Genomic DNA, 22,533 nt, shown 5'->3' with positions numbered 1-22,533 from the left:
TTAATTTTAACATAAGGCACTGTGAAGAGGGTGGGTGATTTCAAACAGTCGGTGCTTCATTAAACAAGGGCCATTTGAACCAATATTTTTCACATTATTACACGATAAAAAAATACACATTGTCATTTAAAAGCATCCTGCTATTTTCAAACATACAGAGGTGACACACTCTGTTGGATGGGTTTGACAGTAGCCTTGAGCTTTTACATGTTCATTCTTCACAACAATAAAACAGGTTTGATTCCCCACACAGGACACAGTATAGGTGGAGTCAATTCTAGGGGTCCTGTCCATGACATGACTGGAGTGTTGCTGTAAGTATTGTACAACCAGCTCACTTTCTCATGAAGATGACTTCTTCTTGTATGCGGTGTATAATGACCATGACTTACTCTCAATCTACTATAACACAGGACAGTGTATACGTACTCTCAATCTACTATAACACAGGACAGTGTATACGTACTCTCCATCTACTATAACACAGGACAGTGTATACGTACTCTCGATCTACTATAACACAGGACAGTGTATACGTACTCTCGATCTACTATAACACAGGACAGTGTATACGTACTCTCGATCTACTATAACACAGGACAGTGTATACGTACTCTCGATCTACTATAACACAGGACAGTGTATACTTACTCTCGATCTACTATAACACAGGACAGTGTATACGTACTCTCGATCTACTATAACACAGGACAGTGTATACTTACTCTCGATCTACTATAACACAGGACAGTGTATACGTACTCTCGATCTACTATAACACAGGACAGTGTATACTTACTCTCGATCTACTATAACACAGGACAGTGTATACTTACTCTCTATCTACTATAACACAGGACAGTGTATACTTACTCTCGATCTACTATAACACAGGACAGTGTATACTTACTCTCCATCTACTATAAGACAGGACAGTGTATACTTACTCTCCATCTACTATAACACAGGACAGTGTATACTTACTCTCGATCTACTATAACACAGGACAGTGTATACGTACTCTCCATCTACTATAACACAGGACAGTGTATACTTACTCTCGATCTACTATAACACAGGACAGTGTATACGTACTCTCGATCTACTATAACACAGGACAGTGTATACTTACTCTCGATCTACTATAAGACAGGACAGTGTATACTTACTCTCAATCTACTATAAGACAGGACAGTGTATACTTACTCTCAATCTACTATAAGACAGGACAGTGTATACTTACTCTCGATCTACAGTAAGACACTCAACTCCAGGGGCCTGGGCTATCACACTAGCTGTCCGGCAGTCCTCGCTACAATGAATATCATGAATCATTTACAGCTCATGTTTACAGGGAATACTCAAATATACACATGAGCGATAATTACGCACCTGACACTTTTTCAGATATATGGAACATCAAAAAATGACATGCTGGACTTAGATTTACGGCTGCTCCAATCTCTGCTTACTGGCTCTAGCAAAATGACTCTTCAAGAGTTTACAGGACGATAACAAAGATACGATCATTATACATATTGTATAAAGCAGCATGATTTGAAGAATATATCATATGACAATGGGATAATATTGAGTGCTGCTTATGGAAGCCTGTGAGGCGGCAAAAGAACTTGCATTATATACTGGTATGTTATACCTCTTTACCTTAATAATGCTTTTTCACCGAAGTAGTCACCACGTTTCAATCGACGGATTTCTCGAGGGTCATTATAACCTTGTATTTTCTGCGTGACCTTCACCTGCAAGTGACATTTGGTTTTGAGTTGAAGCCTGGCTACATTTAATCTGTAAATTCAAAACTACATGGTAAGAAACAAAATTAGGGTTGTTAATGAAAATCCACCATGTTAACAGTGTCCCATAGATATATAATTAATGATATTTAACTTTTCAATATTTGAACCGACCTGTGAAGATCCAGGTTAGAATTGGTGTTCAGCAACCCATACTTGTCACAAGAGGCGACTAATGGTACTGGATGGTCAGGCTTGCTGACTTGGTTGATGCATGTCATCATATCTCAAATGCATGGATCAATGCTCATGATATCAATCACTGGATTTTCTAGTCCAGACTAGAATTTTATATACAGCATCATATCTTTGATTTACCTTAGACTGATCTCGGCTTTACTGTTTCATACTGATGCTTACAACACCAGCAGATATCTTTAAAGTGTTGGCACGTCATGCCGAAACCTGGCTTTGCTGACTGATATGATTACCATGTATGAAACCCATTTTGGCTGTTCCTGCACCCTGTGATATGGCTGGAATAGGGCTTAAAGCTGTGTAAAACCCTACTCACTCACTCAATCATGGCTTCTGATGTGTAGGCAGCTTTCTAAACTAGCCACCATACTCCATTGGTAGAAACTCTGGACTTGCAAACTTACCTCCCCCTTGTTGATGATGAAGAATGTGTCCCCGTTGGCCCCCTCCCGGATGATGTACTCTCCCTCGTGGAAGAAGTCCTGGACACACAACAGACACATCAAACTGAGTAGGTGGCCAAATGCACACATGTATTGGCAATAGGAACATAACAGATGATTAGGTCAACTTTTCGGTGTCAGTTCCAAATCGACTTACAGACCTGGAATAAACATATATACCACTGTCCAGTCGATTATTTACTGCCAATAAGAATTGTAGATGCATCTGGTTTCTTCTAGTTCCTAATTTTACCCTCAATAAAATGGATGTCTTCCAGAGTCTGTGTCAGTTGTTATGAAAATAAACATCTGCCATTATTACACCCAAAAGGCAAAAGCAATTTTACTGCATCAAATATTATGTCTTTTGTGCATCCTTAAACTGTTATCTGAGCTATATTAGTCAAGACAAACTTAATTACTTGTGTTCCACATTTCATACCCTAAAAACACCTAAAGGCGGGAGGGAAAATATGTTGTAGCTCACCTGGATATATAGTCAACAAATTTAAAGCTCAACAGAGATATTCGCTTAAAAAAGGTTGATATCAGCATTGCTACTGAAATATTTTCTGCATCAATATTAAGGACTAAACACCAAAATCTAATGGTTTGAACAAAATAGGATGTTAGTAGAAAGAAACTGTTAAATGCCAAAGTTCAGCTCCTCGGTTTACAGAGCCAAATATGGATTTGGGGCACATGGGCCAGAGTGGGTAAGTGGTCAAAAGTCAGGCTAGCAAGCGCCAAGTGCTGAGATCGTATCCCGCTAGTGACCAGGTTGTTAATCAGCCTTGGGACCAACAATGTTTGCAGGTGTTTTCAGTGTTGTGACTACCCCTAGTGTACAGTACATACACCCTGTGCACTCAAAGGAACCCACTCATCCGATTGTAGAGGACCAGATGGTGGAAACACAAAAAGGTACATACACCCGAAACGTGTGAAAACGTGTGATATCACCCTGCACAAGTGACTTAGTTCAAATGTGCCTCTGTTCACCTAGCAGGTAATGGGTACCCGATATAGGCAGGTTGTATACACCCCAGGGAGTTGAGAATGATAAATGGAATGCAAACGGATCCACTGGTCAGGGAACAAATAAAACCTCAATTGAGCAGATACTAGTACCTGGATACATGTGTCATATGATTATATAATATCATAATAATAATAATAAAAAAATTATTTGAGAGAATACAAGGGTCACAACAAAGAGAAATTGTAAACATTATGAAAAATGGAATATATGAGTTGAGTACCACAATAAAAAAAACAAATACCAAATTTACATTTTGTCCCCAAAAGGGGCCTATACAATATTTTCTTCTGTGTAATACACACCCATCTTTCTGGTGTTCATAGTTTGTTCAATATTTGAGTAAAGAGGGAGGGGTGGGAATGGCTAAAATTTGCCAGACAGATCTGTAAAACATGAAATAACATTGCTTTTGCCTTATGCATTGATATAAAGCTGATATTGACCCAGATTGACTGGAACTACTTACAATCTCCAAGACATCAGCAATTTTGGCAAGCTTGTCGACCTGCAGATTCTTCAGTAAAGGCACACTGGAAACAATCAAAAACATTAACATAGTATCTCACCATATCAATTGTCACTGTACATAGATCATGATCAGATAAGCTCTACTTTAAATCATGCTTTCAACAATTGAGATAAACATGTTTCCGGAAATACAACATTTATGATGGGATAATTCATCATTTCAGACATTCTATCTTTCTTTATTAAATTGTTTTACTTTATTATTTTTTTCTAACTCTGCATTTCTTTATATTACCATATACTCCATCTTTCTTTATTTGGGCTGCATATTAGTCCAATTGCAGCCGATTCTGCCCCAAGTAACATACACTCTGTGGCACAAAACGAGCTATGATGGGTCCACGACAGTGAAGGAAAATAACACATGCAATTGCTATGGAGAAAAGCTCTGTATTGATTCTTGAGACCTGCAGGCCAAGGGAGCTGTCCCTCAAAATTGTTGCAGTTTTTTCTAACAGCTCAAGAGTACTGCGATGAGCAATTGAGAGGATAGCTGAAAAAAACTATATAGCAGACAAAGAACTGTTGAGTGTGGAACTAACGCATGCTGACATGTCCAACCTTGAGGGCAAAAAGTAACCTTTAAAGGCCATCATATCATCCCAACCAGAAAATATGTCTTTTTCATTGGGCAATGGAATGACAATTGGCAACAAAAATGCATCAGCTAGATGAACGGTCAGTTCCTTAAGACTACAGGAACACTTTGTCACTGAATGTTTGTACTGAACAGTGTGATCACTTGTGCTACATATTGTCACCAACGGTTATATCCTCAATGTCCCAAAGGGAGAGTCACTGTCTCCCAAAAAGAGTGCCACACTGTCTCCCAAAGGGAAAGCCACAGTGTCCCATAGGGAGAGCCACAGTATCCCAAAGGGAGAGCCACACTGTCCCAAAGGGAGTGCCTCAATGTCAACAAGGGAGAGCCACAATGGGATCAAGGGAGAGCCCCAATGTCAACAAGGGAGAGCCACAGTGTCATCAAGGAAGAGCCACAATGTCAACAAGGGAGAGCCACAGTGTCATCAAGGGAGAGCCCCAATGTCAACAAGGGAGAGCCACAGTGTCATCAAAGGAGAGCCACAATGGGATCAAGGGAGAGCCCCAATGTCAACAAGGAAGAGCCACAATGTCAACAAGGAAGAGCCCCATTGTCATCAAGGGAGATCCACAATGTCATCAAGGAAGAGCCACAATGTCATCAAGGAAGAGCCACAATGTCAACAAGGGAGAGCCCCAATGTCATCAAGGGAGAGCCACAGTGTCCCCAAGGGAGAGCCACAATGTCATCAAGGAAGAGCCAAAATGTCAACAAGGGAGAGCCACAATGTCATCAAGGAAGAGCCCCAATGTCATCAAGGAAGAGCCACAATGTCATCAAGGAAGAGCCACAATGTCATCAAGGGAGATCCACAGCATCCCCAAGGGACAGCCACAATGTCATCAAGGGAGAGCCCCAATGTCATCAAGGGAGAGCCCCAATGTCATAAAGGGAGAGCCACAGTGTACCCAAGGGAGAGCCATTGTACATTTTATCAACATCCATAAAAAGGCTGCGTCCCTCATGGTTTATTCTCCTTGCAGTGTTTTATGTGTATGATAAATAACTCCCACTCATCCTTTATTTCTAAAATAGATAGGAATCTCAGCAGTACCGAAGCACCACATACAGACCAGGACCTGACACACATGCATTGTATTACTGAAACTATAACCTGACACTCAAATGCATTCTATTACTGAGAGGTTTAACATAAGGCACACATCAGTTATCATGTCAGGGAGACACATGTAGACTTATCTCCTCTCCCACCAATAGAACGGGATGCGATATGGTTGATTTGTTGAATTAGTGTCTTTGTGACTCCAAGTGCTGCAGTATTAATGTCAGAAAGTTGGTAATCCTCCCTGGCCAGCCACCGTGGGCTAACAAAGTTATGTGGTCAGGCACTAGTGGCAGCGTCAATTGTTTGATTCACTCTTCACGTCCAAGTAGAGTCAATTCAGTGATGCCTGAGCCGATCCCGCTCCGAATGTCAAGCTATAATTACAGCACACGGCAAGTGCTTCACAATGTAATGAAATACTACATTTCATTAAAGACTTCCATTTTCTGATTCCAGGCCACACAGTGTGAGGCCAGGCTATGGAATCACATTAATATCTGTGATGGCTGCTGACAAACGGTCAGGCAAGGGTGTCAGTCACCACAGTGCATGCCAGGAGGCACAGCACTTCAAGCCTCAGCCTCATGTGCCTCATAGACACCTCACATGCCACAGGTTTACACACTGTCAACTGCTGCCTTGTGACGTTGGATTTGAATATGCACTGAATTAAGCCTTTGACAGCCATTTAGAACATGAATAAATGACATGTTTTTTATGGAAGCATCTTCTTTTCTTCTTGTAACGATATTTCAGAGACATTTTTAGCCCCTTCATCAGGTGAATACTGGAAAAGCGCATTGAGCTAATATATATACATGATGATATGCTTTCACAAGGCAGGATTAATGCACAAAGATAACAATAATCTCGATGCCAAGGAGATTAACAGGAGAGAACCAATTAAGTACAGTGACTGTGTAGTGACTCCCAATAGCACCAGAATAATAGACCTGTGTTGAAAAATCTGACATGAAATCTGACATTTCAGAACATCTCAACAAAAATCCTGACTAACATATTTCCTGGCAACAAACCAAGATTGGTCACTGGAAAAAGAGGAAACTTCAAGAATTTATTGAAATCCAGACATACAAGCCGACCATTAACAGAGGCATCTGCCTACCCAGCGTGTACTCTACTGTGCTTTAATATCTTAAACCACAAATGGTGTTACCATAGTCCACACCTTGTTATTCACCCAGCCCCATCAGGAAACATTCACTGTACTTGATTGGCTTCTTTCCTGTTAATCTCATTGACTTTGTCACTATATTGTTGCCTCTGTACATTAATCCTACCTTGTACAAACATACCCTCACGTATGTATATTAACTCCATGCGCTTTCTCAATATTCACCTGATGAAGCTGCAAGAAGCTGCTCGAAACATTGTTATAAAGAATAAATGAAGTTGTAATCCATAAAACAATTTCACGTATTCATGCACTGTATTTCTATGAAAGGGATCCTCTATAAAACTGATTATAGACAAATCAATATTCACTTGTTGATGCTTATTCATGTGAACTATCTGTGTAGAGAGTAGAGCAAAAGGATGGAGAGCTCGGAAAGTTGTGTGGTGATTATCTGTGTGCTGGAGCTGCTCACTAGACTACCACTCCTTAGTCTGACATAGGCATCTGCTACAAGGCATCAAGAGCTGGGCCACCTCCCCACTACACAACTGGTCTGACCTCAACAGCCTCTCTCCACACAACGCCAGGTTCAGTACCTCTAGACCTTCTCTACATGACACCAAGCCCCCCTCTACACGACACCAAGCCTCTCTCTACATGACACCAAGCCCCTCTCTACAAGACACCAGGCCCCTCTCTCTACATGACACCACGCCTCTCTCTACATGACACTAAGCATCTCTCTCTCTCTCTACATGATACCAAGCCCCCCTCTACACCACACCAAGCCTCTCTCTACATGACACCAAGCCTCCCTCTACATGACACCAAGCCTCTCTCTCTCTACATGACACCAAGCCTCTCTCTACGTGACACCAAGCCCCCCTCTACACCACACCAAGCCTCTCTCTACATGACACCATGCCCTTCTCTACAAGACACCAAGCCCCTCTCTCTACATGACACCAAGCCCTTCTCTACAAGACACCAAGCCCCTCTCTCTACATGACACCAAGCCCCTTTCTCTACATGACACTAAGCCCCTCTCTCTACATGACACCAAGCGCCTCGCTACATGACACCAAGCCCCTCTACAAGACACCAAGCCCCTCTACATGACACCAAGCCCCTCTACAAGACACCAAGCCCCTTCTTTACATGACACTTGACATGTGGCCCCTCTCTACATGACACCAAGCCCCTCTCTCCATGACAACAAACACCTCTCTACATGACATCAAGCCACTCTCTCCATGACACCAATCCCCACTCTCCATGACAACAAACACCTCTCTACATGACATCAAGCTACTCTCTCCATGACAACAAGCCCCTCTCTCCATAACAAGCTGCCCCTCTTTATATGACATGTGTCCCCTCTCTACATGACAACAAGCCCCTCTCTCCATGACAACAAAAACCTCTCTACACGACACCAAGCCACTCTCTCCATGACAACAAGCCCCTCTCTCCATAACAAGCTGCCCCTCTTTATATGACATGTGGCCCCTCTCTACATGACAACAAGCCCCTCTCTCCATGACAACAAACACCTCTCTACATGACACCAAGCCCCTCTCTCCATGACAAGAAAAACCTCTCTACACGACACCAAGCCACTCTCTCCATGACAACAAGCCCCTCTCTCCATGAGAACAAGCTGCCCCCTCTATATATGACATGTGGCCCCTCTCTACATGACACCAAGCCCCTCTCTCCATGACAACAAGCTGCCCCCTCTTCATATGACATGTGGCCCCTCTCTACATGACACCAAGCACCTCTCTCTACATGACACCAAGCATCTCTCTCTACAAGACACCAAGCCCCTCTCTACATGACACCAAGCCCCTCTCTACATGACACCAAGCCCCTCTCTCTACATGACACCAAGCCCCTCTCTCTACATGACACCAAGCACCTATCTCTACATGACACCAAGCCCCTCTCTCTACATGACACCAAGCACCTCCCTCTACATGACACCAAGCCCCTCTCTACATGACACCAAGCACCTCTCTCTACATGACACCAAGCACCTCTCTACATGACACCAAGCACCTCTCTCTACAAGACACCAAGCACCTCTCTACATGACACCAAGCACCTCTGTCTACAAGACACCAAGCCCTTCTTTCTACATGACACCAAGCACCTCTCTCTACATGACACCAAGCACCTCTCTCTACATGACACCAAACACCTCTCTACATGACACCAAGCACCTCTCTCTACATGACACCAAGCACCTCTCTCTACATGACACCAAGCACCTCTCTCTACATGACACCAAGCACCTCTCTACATGACACCAAGCACCTCTCTCTACAAGACACCAAGCACCTCTCTACATGACACCAAGCACCTCTGTCTACAAGACACCAAGCCCTTCTTTCTACATGACACCTAGCACCTCTCTCTACATGACACCAAGCACCTCTCTCTACATGACACCAAACATCTCTCTACATGACACCAAGCACCTCTCTCTACATGACACCAAGCACCTCTCTCTACATGACACCAAGCACCTCTCTCTACATGACACCAAGCACCTCTCTACATGACACCAAGCACCTCTCTCTACATGACACCAAGCACCTCTCTCTTAATGACACCAAGCACCTCTCTACATGACACCAAGCACCTCTCTCTACATGACACCAAGCACCTCTCTCTACATGACACCAAGCACCTCTCTCAACATGACACCAAGCACCTCTCTCTACATGACACCAAGCACCTCTCTCTACATGACACCAAGCACCTCTCTACATGACAACAAGCACCTCTCTCCATAACAAGCTGCCCCTCTTTATATGACATGTGGCCCCTCTCTACATGACAACAAGCCCCTCTCTCCATGACAACAAACACCTCTCTACATGACACCAAGCCCCTCTCTCCATGACAACAAAAACCTCTCTACACTACACCAAGCCACTCTCTCCATGACAACAAGCCCCTCTCTCCATGAGAACAAACTGCCCCCTCTTTATATGACATGTGGCCCCTCTCTACATGACACCAAGCCACTCTCTCCATGACAACAAGCCCCTCTCTCCATGACAACAAGCTGCCCCCTCTTCATATGACATGTGGCCCCTCTCTACATGACACCAAGCACCTCTCTCTACATGACACCAAGCATCTCTCTCTACAAGACACCAAGCCCCTCTCTACATGACACCAAGCCCCTCTCTACATGACACCAAGCCCCTCTCTCTACATGACACCAAGCCCCTCTCTCTACATGACACCAAGCACCTATCTCTACATGACACCAAGCCCCTCTCTACATGACACCAAGCACCTCTCTCTACATGACACCAAGCCCCTCTCTACATGACACCAAGCACCTCTCTCTACAAGACACCAAGCACCTCTTTACATGACACCAAGCACCTCTGTCTACAAGACACCAAGCCCTTCTTTCTACATGACACCTAGCACCTCTCTCTACATGACACCAAGCACCTCTCTCTACATGACACCAAACACCTCTCTACATGACACCAAGCACCTCTCTCTACATGACACCAAGCACCTCTCTCTACATGACACCAAGCCCCTCTCTACATGACACCAAGCACCTCTCTCTACAAGACACCAAGCACCTCTCTACATGACACCAAGCACCTCTGTCTACAAGACACCAAGCCCTTCTTTCTACATGACACCTAGCACCTCTGCCTACATGACACCAAGCACCTCTCTCTACATGACACCAAACACCTCTCTACATGACACCAAGCACCTCTCTCTACATGACACCAAGCACCTCTCTCTACATGACACCAAGCACCTCTCTACATGACACCAAGCACCTCTCTCTACAAGACACCAAGCACCTCTCTACATGACACCAAGCACCTCTGTCTACAAGACACCAAGCCCTTCTTTCTACATGACACCTAGCACCTGTCTCTACATGACACCAAGCACCTCTCTCTACATGACACCAAACACCTTTCTACATGACACCAAACACCTCTCTCTACATGACACCAAGCACCTCTCTCTACATGACACCAAGCACCTCTCTCAACATGACACCAAGCACCTCTCTCTACATGACACCAAGCACCTCTCTCAACATGACACCAAGCACCTCTCTCTACATGACACCAAGCACCTCTCTCTACATGACACCAAGCACCTCTCTACATGACACCAAGCACCTCTCTCTACATGACACCAAGCACCTCTCTCTACATGACACCAAGCACCTCTCTCAACATGACACCAAGCACCTCTCTCTACATGACACCAAGCACCTCTCTCTACATGACACCAAGCACCTCTCTCTACATGACACCAAGCATCTCTCTACATGACACCAAGCACCTCTCTCTACATGACACCAAGCACCTCTCTCTACATGACACCAAGCACCTCTCTCTACATGACACCAAGCACCTCTCTCTACAAGACACCAAGCCCCTCTCTACATGATACCAGATTCAATATCTAGTTCCTACATGGTTGCTATAAAATATCTGTGTCTGATGTAGAGTCCACTAATTGGTGTTGCAGCAAGTGTGCGAGCTGACTGCCTTCTGGCATTTGTCCACAGGGACAGTCCACCCCGAACATGAAACATGGCAATTAGTCGTCCTCGGACACCACAATGCACACTTTGTTCTGCTTCTTCATTGTTGTGAGATGGCTGGTGGAGATGGCTCTCATTACTGCCATGGTTGCAGCCAAGAAGATGGTCACTGCAATCAGCACACCACAATACTGGCTTCATGAGCTCCAGCACACACGTCATCTCACAGCATACACATGGTCACACTGCCTTGTGATGCAAATATCAACACCACATATAGTCTAGTCACTGGGAAGTAGAAGGGTAAATATTGATGCAAAACAATTTGTCTGATTACTGTATCAATACGATTCCTCCTACCTCTTTGCTATTTTCAATCCAAGTCAGTACTGATACAACATTCAGTAAATGACTAATTGAGTGAAGGATTTATACCATCATGGTGACTGGTGATGTAATTTTGCCTCTAGTTGACAATCAGTGTTTGATAGCGTGACTGATGATTGAAGTATAAAAGGGTGTGATGATCCCAGATCCGAGTTTGCTTCATGGTGGTGGTCACAAAAATCAATCACTATCTTTACTCAATGGCAACTGTGCCCACCTGAAACCCTCCCTATGACATCACACAAGAACCCAAAGTCACTTCAATATGGACTGAATTTCAGAACAACAGAACCAACCACACAAGGACGTGATGTCATCCCCAACATAACAAGAGAAATATGCAGGAGCAGAGGTATAAATGTTGTATTGCATGCTGTTGCATGTGTTTTAATGCCCAGTAGCTTACAGAAGTGTTTCCTTTATTGAGAATAGCTAGTTGGACAAGAGACAAATACCATCCATTGGTTTCTCGTTTGGTTTCTGTTGGAATCCAATGGAAAAGTATGATGGAGCATAAGAACTCCTGTTGTCCCGGTTAATGGCAGTAAATGATGTGATACAATATGCAAACTGGGCAGACACATGCCGCTGTAGGGTTCAGTAAGGGCACCAACCTTCTGAGGAACCTGGTGCTCTCTTCTCGTCGCTGAAGTCCAGTCTTCATCATGATAGCCTGGAAGATCCGGCGATCCAGCACCCACACCTTCACATCAACCACCGCTGTAACATATACATCAGAGTTCAGAGAGTTTATCAGGTGTGTGTTCAGAGCGTCAATCAGGTGTGTGTTCAGAGAGTCAATCAGGTGTGTGTTCAGAGTGTCTATCAGGTGGGTGTTCAGAGAGTCCTTCAGCTGTGTTCAAAGTGTCAATCAGGTGAGTGTTCAAAGCGTCAATCAGGTGTGTGTTCAGAGAGTCAATCAGGGGTGTGTTCAGAGCGTCAATCTGGTGTGTTCAGCTCAATCAGGTGTGTGTTCAGAGAGTCAATCAGGTGTGTGTTCAGAGTGTGATTCAGGTGTGTGTTCAGAGAGTCAATCAGGTGAGTGTTCAGAGTGTCAATCAGGTGTGTGTTCAGAGAGTCTATCAGGTGTGTGTTCAGAGAGTCAATCAGGTGTGTGTTCAGAGTGTCAATCAGGTGTGTGTTCAGAGCGTCAATCAGGTGTGTGTTCAGAGCGTCATCAGGTGTGTGTTCAGAGCGTCAATCAGGTGAGTGTTCAGACAGTCAATCAGGTGTGTGTTCAGAGAGTCAATCAGGTGAATGTTCAGAGTGTCAATCAGGTGGGTGTTCAGAGAGTCCTTCAGCTGTGTTCAAAGTGTCAATCAGGTGAGTGTTCAGAGCGTCAATCAGGTGTGTGTTCAGAGCGTCAATCAGGTGTGTTCAGAGTATTAATCAGTTGGGTGTTCAGAGCGTCGATCAGGTCGATGTTCAAGTGTCAATCAGGTGGATATTAACAAAGCTGACTCCTGACTGGTATGAATATTGATTGGTCACATTGGGGACAGATTAGAGCTAAAGAAGTGTTTGTAGTGAAAAACAATGTTTTGGATTCCTGAATGATGGTGGTTGGCACTATTCCCAGTTACATGGGTTTGGCTCACAGTACTCACATCCTACATGATATTTCCACATTAGCAGTTGGGACTAGTTGGGAACAGTTCACTACAAATAAATTGCAAGCAATTCCGTGGCATTTGATTGACTAACCAAGCAATATTTTATGCATTTATGTTTCCATATAAAAAGAGGCCACGTCCACTTAGAAAATACTGTCTCCTAATTGGTTGATAATATAATGGGAGGGTCTTGTGTTGACTTATTGTGCTGCATAATGTCACTGATTTCTTACTGTTGTCTACAGCTTTGTGTGTACTTATCTTTAAATAAGCAGCTGTGTGTAAAGTAATTATTGTTGATTATATTTATTTATAAGAATTGACTTCAATATTTTAGCGTTTTTTAGATATATAAATGTAACAATCTAGTGTGCATACTTTGTGTAAATCCGCTAAGTCGATTTATACAGTTTGCACACTGGCTTATATGTTTATACCTCCATAAACAAAAAGTATTGAAGTCATTTCTTAAATAACTACACTGGGTTTGTCATGACCATGTTGTTCAGTAATGGCAGGCATGGTGGGTGAGATGTTGTTCAGTAATGGCAGGCATGGTGGGTGAGATATGTTGTTCAGTAATGGCAGGCATGGTGGGTGAGATATGTTGTTCAGTAATGGCAGGCATGGTGGGTGAGATATGTTGTTCAGTAATGGCAGGCATGGTGGGTAAGATATGTTGTTCAGTAATGGCTGGCATGGTCGGGGAGATATGTTGTTTGGGAATGCAGTAGATGTTTTAAAATTCTCATGAGAAATCATAATTGATAAATGTTGTTTTTTATATCAACCTCAACCAGCATCTAGCTAAAGCAAGGCCCTGCTTCCACAGGGAGTCTTCTCAAGGACTCCACTTGAGCACAGGTTGATGCCATTCCCACCCAGTAGGGGTGCTGACTTACCCTTGACAGAAGCGGTCCAGGTACAGTTGTGCTGACTTACCCTTGACAGAAGCGGTCCTGGCACAGTTGTGCTGACTTAACCTTGACAGAAGCGGTCCAGGTACAGTTGTGCTGACTTACCCATGACAGAAGCGGTCCAGGTACAGTTGTGCTGACTTACCCTTGACAGAAGCGGTCCAGGTACAGTTGTGCTGACTTACCCTTGACAGAAGCGGTCCTGGTACAGTTGTGCTGACTTACCCTTGACAGAAGCTGTCCTGGTACAGTTGTGCTGACTTACCCTTGACGTAAGCGGTCCTGGCACAGTTGTGCTGACTTACCCATGACAGAAGCGGTCCTGGTACAGTTGTGCTGACTTACCCTTGACAGAAGCGGTCCAGGTACAGTTGTGCTGACTTACCCTTGACAGCAGCGGTCCTGGCACAGTTGTGCTGACTTAACCTTGACAGAAGCGGTCCAGGTACAGTTGTGCTGACTTACCCATGACAGAAGCGGTCCAGGTACAGTTGTGCTGACTTACCCTTGACAGAAGCGGTCCTGGCACAGTTGTGCTGACTTAACCTTGACAGAAGCGGTCCAGGTACAGTTGTGCTGACTTACCCATGACAGAAGCGGTCCAGGTACAGTTGTGCTGACTTACCTTTGACAGAAGCGGTCCAGGTACAGTTGTGCTGACTTACCCTTGACAGAAGCGGTCCTGGTACAGTTGTAGAGGATGGCAAGCTCTCCGAATGCCCGTCCCGGCGTCATCCTGCCCAGCGTCTGCCCCTCCTTCTGAACCTCCAGCTCTCCCTCTGGACAACAAGTGAGTGAGTGGGTGAGCATGTCTTTATTCCAGCAATATCACAGAGGGGACATAAGAATCAAACCTTGCTCTTCACTTTTACCACTTGGCTACCCTTAATGAACAGATGAATCGCAAGAACATAACAAATATTGTATTGGATGAAAAGCATATTAATCCTAACCTCCTTTAGTAAGTTCTATTTCAGTAAGCATGGTTAACGTTTTATGCCGCTCTTAGCAACATTCCAGCAACATCACAGTGGGGACCCCAGAAAAGGGCTTCACACAATGTATGCATGCAGGGAATCGAACCAGGGTCTTCAGCGTGACAGCGAATGCTTTAAATAACCAGTCTACCCGAACAACCACTTCTGTTTTTACCTTACTGACCTGAAAAAGAAATCTCAGGCCTAAGTAACAATACATTTTGCACGAGTCTTCATGTCTGCAGACATTACTATCATTATCAACATTTATTAAAGTTATCTTTAGTGTTTAATTGAGATCAGATTTTCCTGTTCTAGACACCAAACTTAAAATCTTTCTTATCATATTTCAGGTACACACTACAATTTGGGATCATAACTAAAACATTTTGTATTGTTTGTTGTTTAACGCCGCACTATATGACGGTGGTCTGTAGATCAAGTCTGGATCAGACAATCTAGTGATTGATAACATGAGCATCGATCCACGCAGTTGGGATACAATGACAACCAAGTCAGCAAGCCTGACAGCATGAGATATTATTTGTGATACTTTCAATTTAACAAAATAAATTGTGTGGAGACATAGCCATGCTAGAATATGTAACAATCAAGTCATGCCTCCATGTTAACCTCCATTTATTTGTTTGAAATCCTCATCAATTGGCAGTATCAATAAACATTTCAATATTTTTTTTATTGAGCACTGACAATTTAACAGGTAGTTCTAAAGACAAAATGTTTCTACCAACTCCCCTGACTGATTACATATGAAATCAGCCTGTTTATTTCTCCAACTTAGGAGCTGTCGACAGTGGGCCTTAGTCCATTAAACAAAACGCCCAGAATCAATTCCCTCTTGGCTCAAGTAATAAAACCATTTTTGCCATAATCTGAGAATTGATTATTGACATAAAAACTCCATTTGACGGTGACTGTGAATGACTGAGATGGCCCTTCCCCTCAGAAGTCAATGCCACAGCCAGTCAGTAATCACTTCCCTTCGGCATGAAACACAAAGCACTGCTAGCTCTATTGGAGTTATCAGCCTTTTTTCTTGAAGCAACACAAGTCTTATTCTTAGGACTTGTAAAGAAATATTGGCTAGTTATGTGTGGGCACAACTCACAGTAGAGACTGGCCACTCCTGTAGCTGTAGCAGGTGCAGTGTTGGAGAAAATAAACATTCCTTCAGACAGATACGAATGAATAACAAACTTTGTGCAGAAATAAAAAAGAACCTTAGCGCTACGACTGACGTAAGTCTATGTTAAGGTATGGGAGTTACGATCACCTTAGCACTAAGATCGCTTTGTACAACGGTACCCTATTCTCTGTTAAGAGATGGTCCCCAGGCATGGCAGGTTAAGGCTATAACATACATTGGACATGTTAACAACAAGTTTCTTTCTTCTCCAGAACAAGAACATCTCAGTAGAAATGTGCTCTTATAAAACCACCATATACCCTTTAAAATTCAAATCAAAATCACCATAAATCTACAGCTCATGATATTGTTTTCAATTTGGATGGATTGGTATATTTTGTACACTGAAATGTATCAAATGTTCTGTTGTGAGGAACACACATGCTATGCTCTCCTGTCCTTTTCAGTGGTGTCTTCCTGAAGCTGTGGTTGTATACACTGTGCTAATGGACGGTGTGAGCAGACGTATACATCCTCAGGGTAACTAGAGGTTCTGGATCAGCTGCTGAATCAGCTGGTACACAACTCTGGCCCTCGGGCATCCCAATGAAACATTCCCTCCCAACACAGGTTCTAATGAAGGGTTTAAAGCCCCATATACTCCAAGGTCATCTTGGGATCGACAATGCTTGGGGCGTCTGCTTCCATGCTACCTTCACAACACAAACAGTATTGGGTTTGTTTGGTTCCATCACGTAAGGCCAAAGATCCTGGCACATCATGACTGACTCTCTTCACCCTGTGTACTACGTCAGGTTCAACACACTGAGAGTGATGGATGCCTTTCATGCACAACAGGCTTCAGGTTATTTCATATCTGTCCCTTTACAGAACACAATGTTGAAATTAGAGCCACTCAGTACCTGTTATTTCATTGCTAATCACGAATCATACAGGTATATCCAGTGATTGGAGTGAAAATTAAAGCCATTAAGGTAGGAAGGCAACAACATTGCCCGATAGATAAAAATATCTCACTGAACTCGTATCACTCTACTCTTACCCCTCTACAAAGAACTCTCCGATCTCAACAACGGAAACTATTTTCTATTCCGAAAATCAGAACACCACGTTTGGTGAAAGAACTCTCTTTCAGATAATGTAATATGATCTCCTTTAATCCCTGCTCTAAAGCCCACTCAAAACCCACCTTTTTAACAAACACTATCAATGCTAAGTGCACTGAAGACAAATTTGTGTGCCCTTTATGAGCTATATAAATACAAGCGTTATTATTATTATTATAATAATAATATACAATATAGAAATGGGCTCTGTCCGTACGTCCATACGTCACGTTTCGTTTCCGGAGCTTAACTCAGAAACCGTTCAAAATATTTTCATTAAACTTTGCAGGTCCATTAAGTACATGCTGAACCTTTCGCTATTTAGAGATTTTAGAAATATTTATTTTTTACATTTCCATGGCAACAAGATGGACTTAGGTTCTAAACTCTTCTTTTTTTTACAATTTCCATGACAAGTTCCACCTCGGGTAAAAAAGGTTAGGGTTTGTTTAGATTTAATTATGTCATAAATTCTGCAAAAGGGGCGGGGGATATAGCCATGTTAGTGGCAAACTCTTGTAATTATTATTATTATTATTATTATTACTACTACTACTACTTAGACACACAGTGAGCCATTGTGACCACATGATGTCCCACTTAGTTGGCTTTGACAAGTGAAACTGCATGTCAGATTTCACACAGTTTGTGTAAAAAATGCTTACTCTATGTGCTACTCCTTCAGTATATACACCTAGGATGCCCAAATGAAAAGGCACAATTTTTGACCCACAAAACAGTCAAATTCTATATCTGGAGAAATGTAAAAAACGAGTTGCCATTTTTGTATCTTACACTTATATGAACATATAGTTGCTGGTGGTGGTTTGTTGTTATAGCCACACGCAGCAATATTCAGCTATATGATGGTAGTCTGTAAATAATCAAGTCTGGACCAGACAATCCAGAGATTGACATCACCAGCATGGATCCACGTAATTTGGACATGATGACTAAGTCAGGGAGCCTGACCCTCTGATCCTGTTAGTCGCCTCTTATGACAAGCATGGACCTTCAAGTACAATGGTATGACCATAATGTGTGGAAAAGACCTGAAGAGCATTTTCAAACAAGAGCAAATCCTTGACTCAAGCTGATTCTTTAGATGGTCTAAACTTTACAAGTTAAAGATAAAAAGCTACTTTTCCGCCATTGGCACATTTTTGAAAAGTTGCATACCAATTTTTTCCCAAACTATGAAATCTGTCAACATCAGTGGTCAAAACAGCCCTTAACACATCTCATCCATTCATGGAAATAATACAAGTGGGTCCAACACAAGACAGGCTGGCACTCGTTCACCACAATGAATGTATTTTCACTTCCTGTGACGGCCTCAGCTGCCTTGGTGGACACCATCTTAAAGCGAGCTCTGCTGAACCCACACGTTCATGTTTGTTCTATAAAACTGATTGCTCTTCAAACCTGACAATCAGCTCGGTTTCAGTCATTGTCATTTATTGTTTGAACAGATCGTAAAGCCTGCTACAGGGTTCGCTCTTGTAGCATTTACCTCTTCACATCACAGAAGTCCAGGTTTAATGATGAACTGTTGTTATTGGGGCGAAATAAACAGGCTTATATGACCACAAAAAAGTGTTTGGCAGGAATCTTGATGAAACTGAGCTTGAGTTGTGTGGACGAACAACCAATAGATGCTCACTTCTGCCTATAGTTAGGCAATAAAATGCCCAAGCATATACGCTCTGTGACACTCAATTAACAGGATATTGATTCAGGAATAACATAGAGAAGTCCCTGTGGAAACTGTCTTGGGGAGTGAGAGATGGTATTGGGCAAGGTTAAAACCACTGGCACTTTCAGTGGAATGTACTGCCCATGGTTAAGACTGTTGGTACCATTAAAGAAAGATATTGATTATAGATAAGACTGAAAAGTTATCATACAGCCTTCAATGGGAACAGCCGTGAGTACTGACCAGCACTGCTGGGTAGGAGGATCCACAAAGTGAAGGAGATTATCATCTGAGGTTTCAGACAACTCTCCATGTACACCAATCCTTGTGACCATCAGAGAGAGGCTACCTGTAGCTGGTTGTTGCACAAAGGTTGTTGGGATATATTTTGTGAGGATAGCTAATTTTCTCCTAAACCAAAAAAGCACTGAAAGTAATAGCAATTTCTGTAGTGGACTGAAATAAATCTAATGATCCCTACAAGCCTGTTCAAGTGGGTAGAACTGGCTGTTGCACACTGTTGAATCACTGAGGTTGCTATGGGATTCCTCCTGTAATAAACAGACCGATATTGTGTCCTGTGCCACTGAAAGGTGAAGCTATTGTATCTGAAGTATTTATCACGATTCATACTAATTATCCAACCCTTCTATTCCCCTTTGATCAATACAACAGTTTAATCATCACTGCCAGCTTGCTCATTAATCAGTAGCACAGAAGACAGCACCAATCACAAAGCACTGTGACTTTATGACTGGACGTAGACTGCCAGACAATATCTGATGGGAATAGCCTTGTTAATGAAGCAGCAAACAGGCAGTGACACCTTCTCACATAAAACCTGAAAGGCCTGCACAAATTGTTGAAACTAATCATAGCGTATCGAATGGTTATTGCTTGGACAATCCAGTGGCTGGAGGTATGAATGATGGAGAGTGATGACAGTCCTCACAACGAAACACTTGACAAGAATACATGGACACCAATGTTTAGAGGAAGCACTTGTGGACACAACAGGAAATAGGTTCAGTTACCGTACAATCAATTCCTGTCACACTGATGTGGTGTCTGTGAACAAGGTGGTGTGATGGGTCTGCAGCAGTGGCCGTGAGATACCGTCACACACAAGGCATCACTTACACTCTTAGCTGGTGCTCGGTTACAGGCATCACATAACACTCTCATCCTCACCACCATTTATGCATCAAGTGGTTGCTTTCAGGGGAAGCGAAGATTCAACTCACAACACAAGCAGTTATTTTTGTAAGCTAAAGGGGAGTAGGTACCACAGATAATTTTTACAGCTTATGTCTGCTGACACTCCATCAGACCTCATTTTACAAGAGTTCATAAAATCAAATTCAACTTGGACAGAAATGTTAGAAAACATAAAATGTCCTGTCTGTAAACTATGCACTGTAGCTCACCTGGATATGAAGTCAACAGTTTAAAACACAAAGGACAGATATCAAACAAAACTTGCTGTCAGCACTGACATCCAAATAATTTCTAACACATACACACATATATTCAAAGATCTGCTCTCTCAATCAGCCAATTACAGAGGAGAAAAAGTTTCCAGAGGCAAATGGACATTTTGGGAGAATTTAAGACCATGGTCAAACAAAGCCAAAACATAAAATATTGCAAAACTACCCGGAACATATATGTTCATCCCCACTACTAACTACACATTTACCAACTTTCATTACGTTTAGTGAATAAATGTCCAAGTAATAGCTATAAATCACTTTTTAAATATGGCTGTCGTATCTGTGTTCTGTCAATCATGCATTATGTTCAACCTGACCAAGGGATGTAACAAACTGCACCTTCACTATCAGTAAGTTTTGTGCGTAACATTTGAAAACACCTATTTTTGGCTGTCAAGTTAGAATATGTAGTTGTTCTACCGTAGGCCTGGAGGCACCTACTGACACAAGGCAGTTCCCCTCACTTCAGATGGCCGCAAACCTTGCCTTCTTGCCAACTTTCATTGACAATTAAGTTTCCAATTCGCAATTTCTGATTGTCATGAAATGAGGTTTATGGACCATCAAACAAAAAAAGGGGACACTTTTTTAATTTTTTGGTTTACAGATGCGCCGCTCTTTCAAAGTCCAAATGTTAAAAAAAAAAAAAAAAAGAAAATTACACTTTTTTTTATTACTGACGATCTTTTGGTCAAAAAGTTCAAACAAAAAAAGATTTTATTTCCTCGTCGAGCGTAAAGCAAAGGGAAGTCACTCTGAGATTTCTCGCTGGGATGCTTCTATAATACCATCAAAGCTTGTGAACTAAAAACAGCAGTGGTGACCAGTTTAACTCTTTCAACACTGTTGGCCGGTCAAGAAGCCACGAGCCACACCGCAGGCTAGACCGACCAAGTCACATCAAAATAGTTTATAATTTTATTAACCTACTTGTCATATCATTCATTTATTAAATCTATCATATCACAATGTCTGAAATACGTATTCCATTTGATTATACCATTTTTTATCTACAGATTAAAACTTTATTCATTGGACACTATTTCCCGCAATGTTATTGAAAATAAATTTCTCGGACACGCTTCGACAAAGGGTCCTCATCGAACATATCAAACAGCAAAATAAAGACGTTTCAAGCAAATCTTTGAATATATTATACAAAGTAATAAAATCAACCAAAATATATCTAAAAGTTTCAAAACTGACATCTAAGTTATCATTTCCATCTTTCCGTGCGATCGCGTGTAATCGTAAATCATATGACATCTCAGCTTTCGTCGCCTTGATTTCTCGGCTCAGACACGATGTCTTTAATGCCAAAATATATGCATAAGAAATCTTTGTCACAGCTCGTAACCTAGCACTATGCATCCATAAAGTTCCATATTTTTTAATATAGATCGCGATTTCATACTTAAAACGTTCAGAATAACATGAATTAACCCAAACCTTTCGCCAAAGTCTGAAAATTACCTTTGCTGTAATTTGATTGGCTGCCTTAGGTCACTTGCTTAAATTTGACCAGTCACGAACCTTGTAGCAGACAATGTTGGTGAAACAATATAAGTTTTTTTAATGTCTACTGACATGGCAGCCTTCGACATATGTGCTACTCATGCGAAGCTTTGAAAACGGAGGTATTTCCTCATGTTAGTGAGTGGACAGCCAATATCATAAGAAAATTGGTGATGACAGACATTATTTGTAATTCTTTATAAAATAATGTTCCGACTACGCTAACAAATGAAAATAAATGAGAAATAGGTAAGTTGATTTTATGATATCTTATAT

At 42.3% G+C, this 22,533-nt stretch overlaps 1 protein-coding gene across 2 annotated transcripts in view; it reads right to left on the bottom strand.

Annotated features, from left to right (window-relative positions):
- LOC139469229 (cGMP-dependent protein kinase 1-like) overlaps positions 1-22,533 on the bottom strand; it is a 102,993-nt gene that overhangs the window by 44,398 nt on the left and 36,062 nt on the right. For both annotated transcript variants that reach the window (XM_071251367.1, XM_071251368.1), the window contains exons 3-8: positions 14,968-15,081; positions 12,387-12,492; positions 3,964-4,027; positions 2,417-2,494; positions 1,666-1,760; positions 1,244-1,312 (exon numbers count right to left, since the gene is read on the bottom strand). In XM_071251367.1, the coding sequence (XP_071107468.1) occupies positions 1,244-1,312; positions 1,666-1,760; positions 2,417-2,494; positions 3,964-4,027; positions 12,387-12,492; positions 14,968-15,081 (526 nt within the window). The remainder of the gene's footprint in view (positions 1-1,243; positions 1,313-1,665; positions 1,761-2,416; positions 2,495-3,963; positions 4,028-12,386; positions 12,493-14,967; positions 15,082-22,533) is intronic.

Source organism: Haliotis cracherodii, unplaced genomic scaffold (assembly GCF_022045235.1).
Source record: "Haliotis cracherodii isolate W230 unplaced genomic scaffold, xgHalCrac1.p SCAF_2, whole genome shotgun sequence".
Classification (NCBI taxonomy): domain Eukaryota; kingdom Metazoa; phylum Mollusca; class Gastropoda; order Lepetellida; family Haliotidae; genus Haliotis; species Haliotis cracherodii.
Note: the sequence above shows the minus strand (reverse complement) of the source record. Positions and strands in the feature narration are given on the sequence as shown.